This window comes from Heptranchias perlo, chromosome 27 (assembly GCF_035084215.1).
Source record: "Heptranchias perlo isolate sHepPer1 chromosome 27, sHepPer1.hap1, whole genome shotgun sequence".
Taxonomy (NCBI): Eukaryota; Metazoa; Chordata; class Chondrichthyes; order Hexanchiformes; family Hexanchidae; genus Heptranchias; species Heptranchias perlo.
In genome coordinates, this window is record NC_090351.1 from 1,383,954 (window position 1) to 1,400,529 (window position 16,576).

A 16,576-nucleotide genomic window follows, 5' to 3' on the forward strand; every position below is an offset into this window, starting at 1 on the left:
TTAAAACTAGATTAGTCACACATGACTTACGCTTAAATCCATGCTGGCTGTCTGATCAGTTCATATTTGTTCATGCTCAGTCATTATCTCTAATGACAGATCCTAGTAGCTTCCCCACAACCAGCATTAAACTGACAGGCCTGTAGTTATTTAGTTTCTCTCCCAGCCTTATAATGGAGTGATGTTAAAAAAAATTTCCACTCTAATGACACAATTCCCAAATCAAGAGAGATTGGAAAGATCATAACTATCGCTTTTGCAATTTCCTAATCTACTTCCTTTTAATACCCTGGAGATTTATCTATTTTAAGTCCCATTATTTTCTCCATTACCATTTTGTTACTTATACTGAATCTAGTAAATTCCTCCTTGATTTATTTTCATCCATCACTGGTATTTTATCCTCATCCTCTTATGAAAACAGATACAAAGTACTGGCTTAATAAATCTGCCATTACCTTCTTGTCCATTACAGTATCATCTGCACCTGTCTTTAATGGGCCCACATCTTTGTTAGTCACTCTTACTTAATATATTCATAAAAACTTTTATTAGCCTTTATATTACTTGCAAGTTTTTTTCCATATTCCTTTTTGCAGCTTGAATATTTTCTTTGTGTCCCTTTGTTGTTTTCTATATTTCTCCCAGTCCTCTGGATCACCACTTTTCTTGCCATTTGTGTAAGTTACTCCCTTTAGTTTTATACGGTGTCTTACCTCACACGTTGACCATGTTTGCTCGACTGTACAACTGAACGTTTGCTCTTATGGGGTATGTATTGTACTAAATGCATCTTGGAATACCTCCCACTGTTTTTCTGTAGGTTTACCTGTTAACAGCTCAGTCCAGTTTAACGTGTTCAGCTCACGTCTCGTTCCTTCAAAGTCAGCCTTACTGCAGTTTAAAACCTTGGCTAGTGTGGGATCTTTCTCCTTCTCGACCTTAATGTCAAACTCTCAGGGATGGGGGACTTCAGTTATGTGGAGAGACTGGAGAAGTTGGGATTGTTCTCCTTTGAGCAGAGAAAGTTAAGAGGCGATTTGATAGAGATTTTCAAAATCATGAACAGTTTTGACAGAGTAAATAAGGTGAAACTGTTTCCAGTGGCAGAAGGGTCGGTAACCAGAGGATTTAAGGTGATTGGCAAAAGAACCAAAGGCAACATGAGGAAGCATTTTTTTTTGTTATAATCTGTAACGCACTGCCTGAAAGGGCGGTGGAAGCAGGTTCAATCATAACTTTCAAAAGCAAATTGGATAAACACTTGAAGGGAATTAATTTACAGGGCTAAGGGGAAGGAACAGGGGAATGGGACTAATTGGACAGCTCTTTCAAAAAGCCAGCACAGGCATGATGGGCCGAATGGCCTCCTTCTGTGCTGTACCATACTATGACTATGATACTATGTTAGTCATTGTTTGCAAGGTGCTCCCTTACTGTCAGATTATTTATTAATTCTGGCTCGTTACTCATTACTAAGTCTAGTATGGCCTGTTCACTTGTAGCTTCTAAAACATATTGTTTCAGAAAACTGGCCTGGATACATTCTAGATATTCACTACTTGTATTACTTGAGCTGTTTTGCATCTCCCAGTCTGTGTGAAAATTAACATCTCCCACTATAACCACTTTGCCTTTGTTACAAGCTTCTCTGATCGTGCCTCCCCCCTTCACCAGGCCCACGGCCCATTCCAGCTCACCTCTCTTCACCAGAGCCCCATTGCAGGTGATTCGCTGGCTACGACTGAATAGATAATAACTTTAGCGGAGGTTTGGCCTGGTGAGCTGGGGAAGGAAGTGGCAGAGGCAGCTGAACGGATGGTCTCAATCTTAGTGACAATTCCTCGCACTTTTCATTGGAGAGGTGATGTCAGGAAGCACTAATTCACACAAAGAGTGGTGGAAATCTGGAACTCTCTTGCCCCAAAAAGCTGAAGGTGAGGGGTCAATTGAAAATGTCAAAACTGAGATTGATAGATTTTTGTTGGATAAGGGTATAAGGGTTATGGAACCAAGGCAGGTCGATGGAGTTAAGATATAGATCAGCCATGATCTAACTGAATGTGGAATAGGCTCGAAGGGCTGAATGGCCGCCTCCTGTTCCTATGAGTGGCTGTGGATCAAGAATCCGGTTAGTGTCATAATATCTACAGATACATAGAATTACACAATGTACAGCACAGAAACGGACCAGTCTATGCCTGTGTTTATGCTCCATACGAGTCCCCTCCCTCCCTCCCCCCCCCCCCCCCCCCCAATCTAAGCCTATCAGGATCCCCTTCTATTCCTTTCTCCCTCGTGTTTGTTTAGCTTCCCCTTAAATGCATCAATGCTATTTGCCTCAACTACTCCTTGTGAAAGCAAGTTTCACATTCCAACCACTCTCTGGGTAAAGAAGTTTCTCCTGAATTCTTTATTGGATTTATTAGTAACTATCATATAGAATTATAAAATGATACAGCATAGGAGGCCACCATTCGGTCCATCGTGCCTGCTCTTTGAAAGAGCTATTCAATTAGTCCCACTCCTGTCTTCACTAAAGAGGATGCTGCCAATGTCACAGTAAAGGACGAGGTAATAGCGATATTGGATAGAATAAAAATAGAAGGAGGTACTTAAAAGGTTGGCAGTGCTCAAAGTAGAAAAGTCACCCAGTCTGGATGGGATGCATCCTAGGTTACTGAGGAAAGGGTGGAAATTGGCCACAATCTTCCAATCCTCCTTAGATTATGGGGGCTGTGCCAGAGAACTGGAGGATTGCAAATGTTATACCCCTGTTCAAAAAAAGGGGGATAAACCCAGCAATTACAGACCAGTCAGCCTAACATCGGTGGTGGGGAAACGTTTAGAGGCAATGATCCGGGGCAAAATTAATTGGTACTTGGGAAAAGAATGGGCTAATAAATGAAAGTCAGCATGGATTTGTTCAAGGAAAATCATGTTTGAGTTCTTTGATGAAGTAACGGAGGGTTGATGAGGGTAGTGCGGTGGTTGATGTATATATGGACTTTCAAAAGGCATTTGATAAAGTACTACATAATAGACTTGTTAGTAAAATTAATGCCCATGGGATTAAAAAGGACAGTGGCAGCGTGGATACAAAATTGGCTAAGGGACAGACAGCAGAGAGGAGTGGTGAATGGTTATTTTTCAGACTGGAGGGCAGGGGTGTTCCCCAGGGGTCAGTATTAGGACCACTGCTCTTTTTGATATAAATTAACGACCTGGACTTAGGAATAGGAGGGTATAATTTCAAAGTTTGCAGACGACACGAAACTTGGAAATGTAGTAAACAATGAGGAGGATAGTAACAGACTTCAAGAGGACACAAACAGATGAATGGGCAGACACATGGCAGATGAAATTTAACGCAGAGAAGTGTGAAGTGATACATTTTGGTAGGAAGAATGAGGAGAGGCAAAATAAACAAAATGGTACAATTTTAAAGGGAGTGCAGGAACAGAGAGACCGGGGGGTGTATGTAGACAAATCTTTGAAGGTGGCAGGACACGTTAAGAAGGCTGTTAAAGCCAAGGATCCCATATGCTTTTTGATTAATAGAGGCATATAGAGTACGAAAGCGAGGAAGTTATGCTAAACCTTTACAAAACACCGGTTAGGCCTCAGCTGGAGTATTGTGTTCAATTCTGGGCACCACACTTTAGGAAAGAGGTCAAGGCCTTAGAGAGGGTGCAGAGGAGATTTACTAGAATAGTACCAGGGATGAGGGACTTCAGTTATGTGGATAGACTGGAGAAGCCACATAAAAGATTATTGCTCAAGATAAAGAATCACTGGATTGGGGGTAATATTCTAGCATGGGTGGAGGATTGGTTATCTAACAGGAAGCAGAGAGTTGGGATAAATGGTTCATTCTCGGACTGGCAACCAGTAGCCAGTGGTGTTCCGCAGGGGTCGGTGCTGGGTCACCAACTCTTTACAATCTATATTAACGATTTGGAGGAGGGGACCGAGTGTAACATATCAAAGTGTGCAGATGATACAAAGATGGGAGGGAAAGTAGAGAGTGAGGAGGACATAAAAAACCTACATGGGGATATGGACAGGCTGGGTGAGTGGGCGGAGATTTGGCAGATGCAATACAATATTGGAAAATGTGAGGTTATGCACTTTGGCAGGAAAAATCAGAGAGCAAGTTATTATCTTAATGGCGAGAAACTGGAAAGTACTGCAGTACAAAGGGATCTGGGGGTCCGAGTGCAAGAAAATCAAAAAGTTAGTATGCAGGTGATCAAGAAGGCCAACGGAATGTTGGCTTTTATTGCTAGGGGGATAGAATATAAAAACAGGGAAGTATTGCTGCAGTTATATAAGGTATTGGTGAGACCGCACCTGGAATACTGCATACAGTTTTGGTGTCCATACTTAAGAAAAGACATACTTGCTCTCGAGGCAGTACAAAAAAGGTTCACTCGGTTAATCCCGGGGATGAGGGGGTGGACATATTGAGGAGAGGTTGAGTAGATTGGGACTCTACTCATTGGAGTTCAGAAGAATGAGAGGCGATCTTATTGAAACATATAAGATTGTGAAGGGGCTTGATCGGGTGGATGCGGTAAGGATGTTCCCAAGGATGGGTGAAACTAGAACTAGGGGGCATATTCTTAGAATAAGGGGCTGCTCTTTCAAAACTGAGATGAGGAGAAACTTCTTCACTCAGAGTGTAGTAGGTCTGTGGAATTTGCTGCCCCAGGAAGCTGTGGAAGCTACATCATTAAATAAATTTAAAACAGAAATAGACAGTTTCCTAGAAGTAAAGGGAATTAGGGGTTACGGGGAGCGGGCAGGAAATTGGACATGAATTTAGATTTGAGGTTAGGATCAGATCAGCCATGATCTTATTGAATGGCGGAGCAGGCTCGAGGGGCCGATTGGCCTACTCCTGCTCCTATTTCTTATGTTCTAAGCTGGGATTGTTCTCCTTAGAACAGGAGGTTAAGAGATCAAAATCATGAACGGTTTTGATAAGAGTAAATAAGGAGAAACTATTTCCAGCAGCAGAAGGATCAGTAACCAGAGGACACAGATTTAAGGTGATTGGCAAAAGAGCCAGAGGCGACATGAGGAAATAAAATTTTACACAGCGAGTTGTGATGATCTGGAATGCGCTGCCTGAAAGGGCGGTGGAAGCAGATTCAGTAGTGACTTTCAAAAGGGAATTGGATAAATACTTGAAGGGAAAATATTTGCAGGGCTACGTGGAAAAAGCAGGGGAATGGGACTAATTAGACAGCTCTACCAAAAAGCTGACACAGGCACGATGGGCCGAATGATACAGCACGGGAGATGGCCATTCTATGATTCACTCCCCTGCTTTTTCCACATAGCCCTGTAAATTTTTTCCCTTCAAATATTTATTCAATTCCCTTTTGAAAGTTATTATTGAACGTGCTTTGACCATCCTCTCGGGCAGTGAATTCCAGATCATAACTCGCTGCAGAAAATTTTTTCCCCCTCACGTCGCCTCTGGTTCTTTTGCCAATTACCTTATATTTATGGCCCCTAGTTCTGGTCTCCCCCACAAGTGGAAACATCTCTACGACTATATCAAACCCCTTCATAATCTTAAAGACCTCTATCAGGTCACCCTTCAGTCTCTTTTCTAGAGAAAAAAGCCCCAGCCTGTTAAATCTTTCCTGATAAGATGATGCCAGAACGGAGGTTATACCTAATAAATCTTTTTTGCACCCTCTCCAGTGCCTCTGTATCCTTTGTAATAATTTTTTGGATACATGTCAGAAAATATCATGGAGCCAGTTTTATATCCACACTGGGAAATGCCTGCCTGCTTTTTGGTAGCAGGAGGTTAGAAAAGTGCAACTGTTGGGAGAAATCTGTTCACAAACTGCCCAGCTAATGATTTGAGCAGATGGCCAGATTTAGAAGCATCTGAAAGTAACACAAATTAAACAGGTTGAGGCAGGACAGGTGAGACAGGTTACTGCCTCTGCAGCTCTCTACTTACCAAAGCAATCCAGAGCACCAAGTACTCATTTATAAAACTGTTGAAGTATTGGTCCAGGAAGAGGAGCCCTGGGCCGATGAAGGCAGTGTCCTGCAAATGCATCTCACTTTTTGTCATATGAGCCACCTGAAATCAGGAGAATCTGTTTACTGCGCCTGGAACGGGTTTAAAATAACACTCTCCAGTTCAAAGATCAGCTGAGCAACACCATTAGATTAATACACACAAACTTGCATTTACATAGCACTTTTCACAACCTCAGGACGTCCCAAAGTGCTTCAGTCAAATAAGTATTTTTGAAGCGTAGTCACTGTTGTAGGAAACGCAGCAATCAATTTGTAAACTGCAAGATCCCACCAACAGCAATAAGATAATGACCAGACGATCTGTTTTAGTGATTGAGTTGGATGAGGGATAAATATTGGCCACGACACCAGGAGAACTCCCCTGCTCTTCATCAAATAGTGCCATGGGATCTTATACATTCACCTGAGGGGGCAGATGGGGCCTCAGTTCAATGTCTCAATCGAAAGACAGCACCTCCAATATTGCAGCTCTCCCTCAGTGCTGCACTGGAGCGTCAGCCTGGATTATGGACTCAAGTCTCTGGAGTGGGACTTGAGCACACGACCTTCTGACTCAGAGGTGAGAGAACTACCAACTGAGCCACAGCTGACATGTTCAATACACGAGGCAAATCAGGCTCAAATACAGTTTGCATCATAAGATTGCTCATCAAATAATCACAAGGCTAAACTACCACCCACGACCTATTAATGAGATCAGTATTTTTAAAGAGATTTGAGATTGCAGAGTCGAGGATACCCCCTGCCATAAGCCTCTCATGTAGTACCTTATCAGAGGCTCTCTGTCAGGAGGCTTTTCAGTGTTTATTTGGGATGGCACTCACTGAAGGTCAGGGTGTTTGGTGAGGCAAGGTGTGGTCCTGCTGCCAGGACTGAGGAGCTGGGGGTGGTGTGGGTGGAGCTTGGCAACTTCCCACAGTACGGGGTACGTACCACTAATTTATTGGTTATTTTTGCGGAGACGAAGCCAAAAGCGAGAATGTAGAGGCAGGGATTATTCTCAAAGAGCCGGCTGGTGGATTTCTTGTAGATCATCAATGCCAGTGTTATAACTGCCCCTATGTGCAGGAATGGTGACAGCACACTTGTGCCCTGTAAAATACAATGATACACAAGCTGATAAACGCAGTGGCGGTCACTGTACATCCATAATACAATCACCCGCACAGAGAGCTGAGGCCACAGGATCTGCTTCAGTCAGGGGCTCCACTCAGCATATCCAGACACTCCAAGACCCCGGGGGCAGCCCACCACTGGTGAGTGGGCCGTGGCCCAATAAATAGAGTTGGAGCCGGGGAGAATCGACATTAAATCACTTCCAAATCCCCATTAACCTTGCGTTTCCTGCAATCCTTGAATTTCCTCCTTCACACCGGCACCCCCCTTTCTCTCTCCCTCCTCCTTCGTTTGTTTACTTCTGATTTTCTATCCTTTATGTTTCTTCAACTTGGCCAGGGACAGATGACAGTGTTGAGATTCAGCACTCTCTTTCCCTCCCCCCACCCCTCCAGGACCTGAAACAGGGATCCACAACTTTTCAGCCTTGTAGCTAATACTAGAAGTATGTACACAAACCAACCCATCTGTTCCCTCCCTGCTGGGAATATTATACATCAGAATCAGCCTGCAGGTATATCTGATCCTTCTGATTAATTTCTCTGGTTCCCCTTTTCCCGATCTCTCTCCAGTCTCTCCCTCTGACTTGATGTCTCGGTCAATCTCTTTCTCTCATACTTCTCTGATCTTGTCATCATCTCCCCATAATAACAGACTCCTTACCACACACAATCTTAATTCACACAGGCCGTCCAAACTGCTTCATCTCCCTATGGTTTGGACAAACCACTGGACAACGGAGTAATGTAGGAGGAGTGAGCTTAAATCTAGGGGTTTATCAAACAGTTGAACCTGCAGCTCAAACATAGCCTCATGCCCGGCCCACTACAGACCTAGCCCGAGCGCAGATGCTCACTTACTGCTATGGTGGAGCCATTTTTGCCAACACCGCCGGTAAAGATGACGGTGAAGTAGTTGGTGCAGGAGAAGATGGCGCCCGCTACCACAAAGAGAGCCGGCACAATTTTAACTTGAATTTCCAATACCGGGATCTGTAGGAGGGAGAAAAAGCAAAGAGGAAATGAGAACAGGAAGCAGCAGAAAATTACCGTACTAATACTGTAGAGGACGAATTCCTGGAATGTATACGAGATGGTTTTCTAGATCAATATGTTGAGGAACCAACTAGGGAACAGGCTATTTTAGATCTAGTATGGTGCAATGAGACAGGGTTAATAACCTTGTTGTAAAGGCGCCCTTAGGGAAGAGTGACTCATATGATAGAATTCATTAAGTTTGAAAGTGACATAGTTCATAGAATCATAGAATCATAGAAGTTACAACATGGAAACAGGCCCTTCGGCCCAACATGTCCATGTCGCCCAGTTTATACCACTAAGCTAGTCCCAATTGCCTGCACTTGGCCCATATCCCTCTATACCCATCTTACCCATGTAACTGTCCAAATGCTTTTTAAAAGACAAAATTGTACCCGCCTCTACTACTGCCTCTGGCAGCTCGTTCCAGACACTCACCACCCTTTGAGTGAAAAAATTGCCCCTCTGGATCCTTTTGTATCTCTCCCCTCTCACCTTAAATCTGTGCCCCCTCGTTATAGACTCCCCTACCTTTGGGAAAAGATTTTGACTATCGACCTTATCTATGCCCCTCATTATTTTATAGACTTCTATAAGATCACCCCTTAACCTCCTACTCTCCAGGGAATAAAGTCCCAGTCTGTCTAACCTCTCCCTGTAAGTCAAACCATCAAGTCCCGGTAGCATCCTAGTAAATCTTTTCTGCACTCTTTCTAGTTTAATAATATCCTTTCTATAATAGGGTGACCAGAACTGTACACAGTACTCCAAGTGTGGCCTCACCAATGCCCTGTACAACTTCAACAAGACATCCCAACTCCTGCATTCAATGTTCTGACCAATGAAACCAAGCATGCTGAATGCCTTCTTCACCACCCTATCCACCTGTGACTCCACTTTCAAGGAGCTATGAATCTGTACTCCTAGATCTCTTTGTTCTATAACTCTCCCCAACGCCCTACCATTAACGGAGTAGGTCCTGGCCCGATTCGATCTACCAAAATGCATCACCTCACATTTATCTAAATTAAACTCCATCTGCCATTCATCGGCCCACTGGCCCAATTTATCAAGATCCCGTTGCAATCCTAGATAACCTTCTTCACTGTCCACAATGCCACCAATCTTGGTGTCATCTGCAAACTTACTAACCATGCCTCCTAAATTCTCATCCAAATCATTAATATAAATAACAAATAACAGCGGACCCAGCACCGATCCCTGAGGCACACCGCTGGTCACAGGCATCCAGTTTGAAAAACAACCCTCGACAACCACCCTCTGTCTTCTGTCGTCAAGCCAATTTTGTATCCAATTGGCTACCTCACCTTGGATCCCATGAGATTTAACCTTATGTAACAACCTACCATGCGGTACCTTGTCAAATGCTTTGCTGAAGTCCATGTAGACCACGTCTACTGCACAGCCCTCATCTATCTTCTTGGTTACCCCTTCAAAAAACTCAATCAAATTCGTGAGACATGATTTTCCTCTCACAAAACCATGCTGACTGTTCCTAATTAGTCCCTGCCTCTCCAAATGCCTGTAGATTCTGTCCCTCAGAATACCCTCTAACAACTTACCCACTACAGATGTCAGGCTCACTGGTCTGTAGTTCCCAGGCTTTTCCCTGCCGCCCTTCTTAAACAAAGGCACAACATTTGCTACCCTCCAATCTTCAGGCACCTCACCTGTAGCGGTGGATGATTCAAATATCTCTGCTAGGGGACCCGCAATTTCCTCCCTAACCTCCCATAACGTCCTGGGATACATTTCATCAGGTCCCGGAGATTTATCTACCTTGATGCGCGTTAAGACTTCCAGCACCTCCCTCTCTGTAATATGTACACTCCTCAAGACATCACTATTTATTTCCCCAAGTTCCCTAACATCCATGCCTTTCTCAACCGTAAATACCGATGTGAAATATTCATTCAGGATCTCACCCATCTCTTGTGGTTCCGCACATAGATGACCTTGTTGATCCTTAAGAGGCCCTACTCTCTCCCTAGTTACCCTTTTGCCCTTTATGTATTTGTAGAAGCTCTTTGGATTCACCTTTGCCTGATCTGCCAAAGCAATCTCATATCCCCTTTTTGCCCTCCTGATTTCTCTCTTAACTCTACTCCGGCAATCTCTATACTCTTCAAGGGATCCACTTGATCCCAGCTGCCTATGCAAGTCATATGCCTCCTTCTTCTTTTTGACTAGTGCCTCAATCTCCCGAGTCATCCAAGGTTCCCTACTTCTACCAGCCTTGCCCTTCACTTTATAAGGAATGTGCTTACACTGAACCCTGGTTAACACACTTTTGAAAGCCTCCCACTTACCAGACGTCCCTTTGCCTGCCAACAGACTCTCCCAATCAACTTCTGAAAGTTCCTGTCTAATACCATCAAAATTGGCCTTTCCCCAATTTAGAATTTTAACTTTTGGGCCAGACCTATCCTTCTCCATAGCTATCTTAAAACTAATAGAATTATGATCACTGGTCCCAAAGTGATCCCTCACTAACACTTCTGTCACCTGCCCTTCCTTATTTCCCAAGAGGAGGTCAAGTTTTGCCCCCTCTCTAGTCGGGCCATCCACATACTGAATGAGAAATTCCTCCTGAATACACTCAACAAATTTCTCTCCATCCAAGCCCCTAATGCTATGGCTGTCCCAGTCAATGTTGGGAAAGTTAAAGTCCCCTACTATTACCACCCTATTTTTCTTGCAGCTGTCTGTAATCTCCTTACATATTTGCTCCTCAATTTCCCGTTGACTATTTGGGGGTCTGTAGTACAATCCTATCAAAGTGATCTCTCCCTTCTTATTTTTCAGTTCTACCCATATGGACTCAGTGGGCGAACCCTCGGATATATCCCCTCTCACTACTGCCGTGATGTTCTCCCTAATCAAGAACGCAACTCCCCCTCCTCTCTTACCTCCTGCTCTATCTTTCCTATAGCATCTGTACCCTGGAACATTGAGCTGCCAGTCCTGCCCCTCCCTTAGCCATGTTTCAGTAATAGCTATAACATCCCAGTCCCATGTACCCATCCATGCCCTGAGTTCATCTGCCTTGCCCATCAGACTTCTTGCATTGAAATAAATGCAGTTTAATCTAGTCTTCCCTTGGTCTTTGCCCTGCTTTCTCAGACCATCTGTCCGGTCATGTTCTGTACACTCTCCCTTACTGCCTTTTGTTTCTGTCACCACTTTATTTCCCACTGACTTCCTGCATCGGTTCCCATCCCCCTGCCACATTAGTTTAAACCCTCCCCAACAGCACTAGCAAACACTCCCCCTAGGACATTGGTTCCAGTCCTGCCCAGATGCAGACCGTCCAATTTGTACTGGTCCCACCTCCCCCAGAACCGGTTCCAATGGCCCAGGAATTTGAATCCCTCCCTCTTGCACCATCTCTCAAGCCACGTATTCATCTTAGCTATCCTGTCATTCCTACTCTGACTAGCCCGTGGCACTGGTAGCAATCCTGAGATTACTACCTTTGAGGCGAAACTAGGGTCTTAAATCTAAACAAAGGAAACTACGAAGGTATGAGGCGCAAGTAAGCTGTGGCTGATTGGGGAACTACATTAAAAAGGTGTGACGGTAGACAGGCAATGGCTAGCATTCAAAGAAATAATATATAATTTGCAACAAATATATATTCCTTTAAGGCACAAAAAACCAACAGGAAAAGTGATCCAACCATGGCCAACAAGAGAAATTAAAGATAGTATTAAATCAAAGGAAGAGGCAAATAAAGTTGCCAGAAAAAGCAGTAAGCCTGAGGATTGGGAACATTTTAAGGACCAAGAAATTGATAAAGAGGGAAAATAGAACGAGAGCAAACTAGCGAGAAACATAAAAACGGACTGTAAAAGCTTCTATAGGTATGTAAAAAGGAAAAGACTCGAAGGCAAATGTGGGTCCCTTACAGACAGAGACAGGAGAATTTATAATGGGCAATAAGGAACTGGCAGAGAAATTAAACAAATGCTTTGCATCTGTCTTCATGGAAGACGACACAAAAAACCTCCCAGAAATAATAGAGAACCAAGGGTCTGGCGAGAATGAGGAACAGAGAGAAATTAGTATTCGTAAAAAAATAGTACTGGAGAAATTAGTGGGACGGAAAGTCGATAAATCCCCAGGATCTGATGATCTACATCCCGGGGTTTTGAAAGAGGTGGCTATAGAGATAGTGGATGTATTGGTTGTCATCTTCCAAAATTCTATAGGATTCTGGAACAGTTCCTGCAGATTGGAGAGTGGCAAATGTAACCCCACTATTTAAGAAAGGAGGGAGAGAGAAAAAACAGGGAACTACAGACCAGTTAGCCTGACATCAGTTGTAGGGAAAATGCTGGAGTCTATTATAAAGGATGTGATAACAGGACACTTAGAAAATAATAATAGGATTTGGCAGAATCAACATGGATTTATGAAAGGGAAATCATGTTTGACAAACCTATTGGAGTGCTTTGAGGATGTAACTAGTAGAATAGGATAAGGGGGAACCAGTGGATGTGATGTCATAGAGTCATACAGCACGGATAGAGGCCCTTCGGCCCATCGTGTCCGCGCCGGCCATCAAGCCCCGTCTACTCTAATCCCATATTCCAGCATTTGGTCCGTAGCCTTGTATGCTATGGCATTTCAAGTGCTCATCCAAATGCTTCTTGAATGTTGTGAGGGTTCCTGCCTCCACAACCCTTTCAGGCAGTGAGTTCCAGACTCCAACCACCCTCTGGGTGAAAAAGTTCTTTCTCAAATCCCCTCTAAACCTCCCGCCTTTTACCTTGAATCTATGTCCCCTTGTTATAGTACCCTCAACGAAGGGAAAAAGCTCCTTAGTATCCATCCTATCTGTGCCCCTCATAATTTTGTACACCTCAATCATGTCCCCCCTCAGCCTCCTCTGCTCCAAGGAAAACAAACCCAATCTTCCCAGTCTCTCTTCATAGCTGAAGCGCTCCAGCCCTGGTAACATCCAGGTGAATCTCCTCTGCACCCTCTCCAAAGCGATCACATCCTTCCTGTAGTGTGGCGACCAGAACTGCACACACTACTCCAGCTGTGGCCTAACCAGTGTTTTATACAGCTCCATCATAACCTCCTTGCTCTTATATTCTATGCCTCGGCTAATAAAGGCAAGTATCCCATATGCCTTCTTTACCACCTTATCTACCTGTTCCGCCGCCTTCAGGGATCTGTGAACTTGCACACCAAGATCCCTCTGACCCTCTGTCTTGCCTCGGGTCCTCCCATTCATTGTGTATTCCCTTGCCTTGTTAGTCCCTCCAAAGTGCATCACCTCGCACTTTTCCGGGTTAAATTCCATTTGCCACTGTTCCGCCCATCTGACCAACCCATCTATATCGTCCTGCAGACTGAGGCTATCCTCCTCGCTATTTACCACCCTACCAATTTTTGTATCATCAGCGAACTTACTGATCATACCTTTTACATTCATATCCAAGTCATTAATGTAGACCACAAACAGCAAGGGACCCAGCACCGATCCCTGTGGTACCCCACTGGCCACAGGCTTCCAGTCACAAAAACAACCTTCGACCATCACCCTCTGCCTTCTGCCACTAAGCCAATTTTGTATCCAAAGTGCCAAGGCACCCTGGATTCCATGGGCTCGTACCTTCTTGACCAATCTCCTGTGGGGGACTTTATCGAAGGCCTTACTGAAATCCATGTATACCACATCCACTGCGTTACCCTCATCCACACGCCTAGTCACCCCCTCAAAAAATTCAATCAAATTAGTCAGACATGATCTTCCCTTGACAAAGCCATGTTGACTATCCCTGATTAATCCTTGCTTCTCCAAGTGGAGACTAATTTTGTCCTTCAGAATTTTTTCCAATAATTTTCCTACCACTGATGTTAGGCTCACTGGCCTGTAGTTCCCCGGTTTTTCCCTACTCCCCTTCTTGAATAATGGTACTACATTAGCGGTTCTCCAGTCCTCTGGCACATCCCCTGTGGCCAGAGAGGTTCTGAATATATGTGTCAGAGCCCCCGCAATCTCCTCCTTTGCCTCACACAGTAGCCTGGGATACATTTCGTCCAGGCCTGGGGATTTATCCATTTTTAGGCCTGCTAAAACCGCCAATACCTCCTCCCGCTCGATGTTAATATGTTCGAGTATATCACAGTCCCCCTGCCGTATTTCTATGTCTACATCGTCCTTCTCCATAGTGAAAACAGATGCAAAAAATTCATTTAGAACCCCTCCTACATCTGCCGGCTCCACACACAGATTGCCATTTTTGTCCCTAATGGGCCCTATTTTTTCCCTAGTCATCCTCTTACCCTTAATATACTTATAAAACATCTTAGGATTTTCCTTTATTTTGCTCGCCAGTGTTATTTCATGGCCCCTCCTTGATCTCCTAATTTCTTTTTTAAGTATCCCCCTGCACTTTTTGTACTCCTCTAGGGCTTCCTCCGTCTTTAGCCTTTTGTATCTGCCAAAAGCCCTCCTTTTTTTCCTAATCCATTCTCGTATATCCCGACATCCAAGGTTCCCTGGAGTTCTTGGAACCACCCTTGACCTTTACGGGAACATGTTGCCATTGTATGGTCTCAATCTCCCTTCTGAAAGACTCCCATTGCTCCGATGCGGATTTTCCTACAAGCAGCTGATCCCAGTCCATTTTGGCCAGATCCTGCCTTATCCTATTAAAATCGGCCTTCCCCCAATTTAGAACCTTTATTTCCGGCCCCTCCCTGTCCTTTTCCATGACCACCTTAAATCTCACCGAATTATGGTCACTGTCACCAAAGTGCTCACCTACTAGCACTTCTTCCACTTGGCCAGCCACATTCCCTAGAATTAGGTCCAGTACCACCCCCTCTCTTTTAGGACTTTCTACATGCTGGCTCAAAAAGCTCTCCTGGATGCACGTTAAGAATTTTGTACCCTCTAAGCCTTTTACACTCTGAGTATCCCAGTTAATATTGGGGAAGTTGAAATCCCCCACTATTTGGATTTGGATTTTCAGAAGGCTTTCAATAAGGTCCCACACAGAGGGTTGGTGAACAAAGTTAGAGTACATGGAATTGGGGGTAATATAGTGGCATGGATTGAGAAATGGTTAACAGACAGGAAACAGAGTGTAGGAATAAATCTGTTTTTTTCAGGTTGGCAGACTGTGACTAGTGGGGTACCACAGGGAACAGTGCTTGGGCCCCAGCTATTCATAATCTGTATCAATGATTTGGATGAGGGAACCAAATGTTATATTTCCAAGTTTGCTGATGACAAAACTAGGTGGGAATGTGAGTTGTGAGGAGGATGTAAAAAGGATTCAAGGGGATATAGACAGGCTAAGTGAGTGGGCAAGAATATGGCAGATGGAATATAATGTGAAAAAATGTGAAGTTACTCACTTTGGAAGGAAAAACAGAAATGCAGAGTATTATTTAAATGGTGAGAGATTGGGAAATGTTGATGTGCAAAGGGACCTGGGTGTCCTTGTACATGAGTCACTGAAAGCTAACATGCAGGTGCAGCAAGCAATTAGGAAGGCAAATGGTATGTTGGCCTTTATTACAAGAGAATTTGAGTACAGGAGTAAAGATGTCTTACTGCAATTATATATGGCTTTGGTGAGACCGCACCTGGAGTATTGTGTACAATTTTGGTCTCCTTATCTAAGAAAAGATATACTTGCCAGAGAGGGAGTGCAACGAAGGTTCACCAGACTGATTCCTGGGATGGCGGGATCGTCGTATGAGGAGAGATTGAGTAGACTAGGTCTATATTCTCTCGAGTTTAGAGGAATGAGAGGTGATTTCATTGAAACATACAAAACATTTACAGGGCTCGACAGGGTAGATGCAGGGAGGATGTTTCCCCTGGCTGGGGAGTCTAGAACCGGGGTCACAGTCTCAGAATAAGGGGAAGGCCATTTAGGACTGAGATGAGGAGAAATTTCTTCATTCAGAGGGTGGCGAAATTTTGGCATTCTCTACCCCAGAGGGCTGTGGAGGCTCAGTCATTGAGTACATTCAAAACAGAGATCGATAGATTTCTAGATATTAAAGGCATCAAGGGATATGGAGATAGTGCAGGAAAATGTTCTTATGTTCAAAGAGCACAAGATAATTACGTTAAAAAGCTAATCAGCCCATAAGAACATAAGAAATAGGAGCAGGAGTAGGCCACACAGCCCCTCGAGCCTGCTCCACCATTCAATCAGATCATGGCTGATCTTCGACCTCAACTCCACTTTCCTGCCCGATCCCCATATCCCTTGATTCCCCCAGAGTCCAAAAATCTATCAATCTCAGCCTTCAATATATTCAATGACTCAGCATCCACAGCCCTCTGGGGCAGA

At 44.1% G+C, this 16,576-nt stretch overlaps 1 protein-coding gene across 1 annotated transcript in view; it reads right to left on the reverse strand.

Moving 5' to 3' along the window:
* LOC137344318 (choline/ethanolaminephosphotransferase 1-like) overlaps positions 1-16,576 on the reverse strand; it is a 140,416-nt gene that overhangs the window by 5,397 nt on the left and 118,443 nt on the right. Inside the window, exons 7-9 of the mRNA XM_068007179.1 lie at positions 8,049-8,180; positions 7,006-7,164; positions 5,987-6,112 (exon numbers count right to left, since the gene is read on the reverse strand). Of these exons, the coding sequence (XP_067863280.1) occupies positions 5,987-6,112; positions 7,006-7,164; positions 8,049-8,180 (417 nt within the window). The remainder of the gene's footprint in view (positions 1-5,986; positions 6,113-7,005; positions 7,165-8,048; positions 8,181-16,576) is intronic.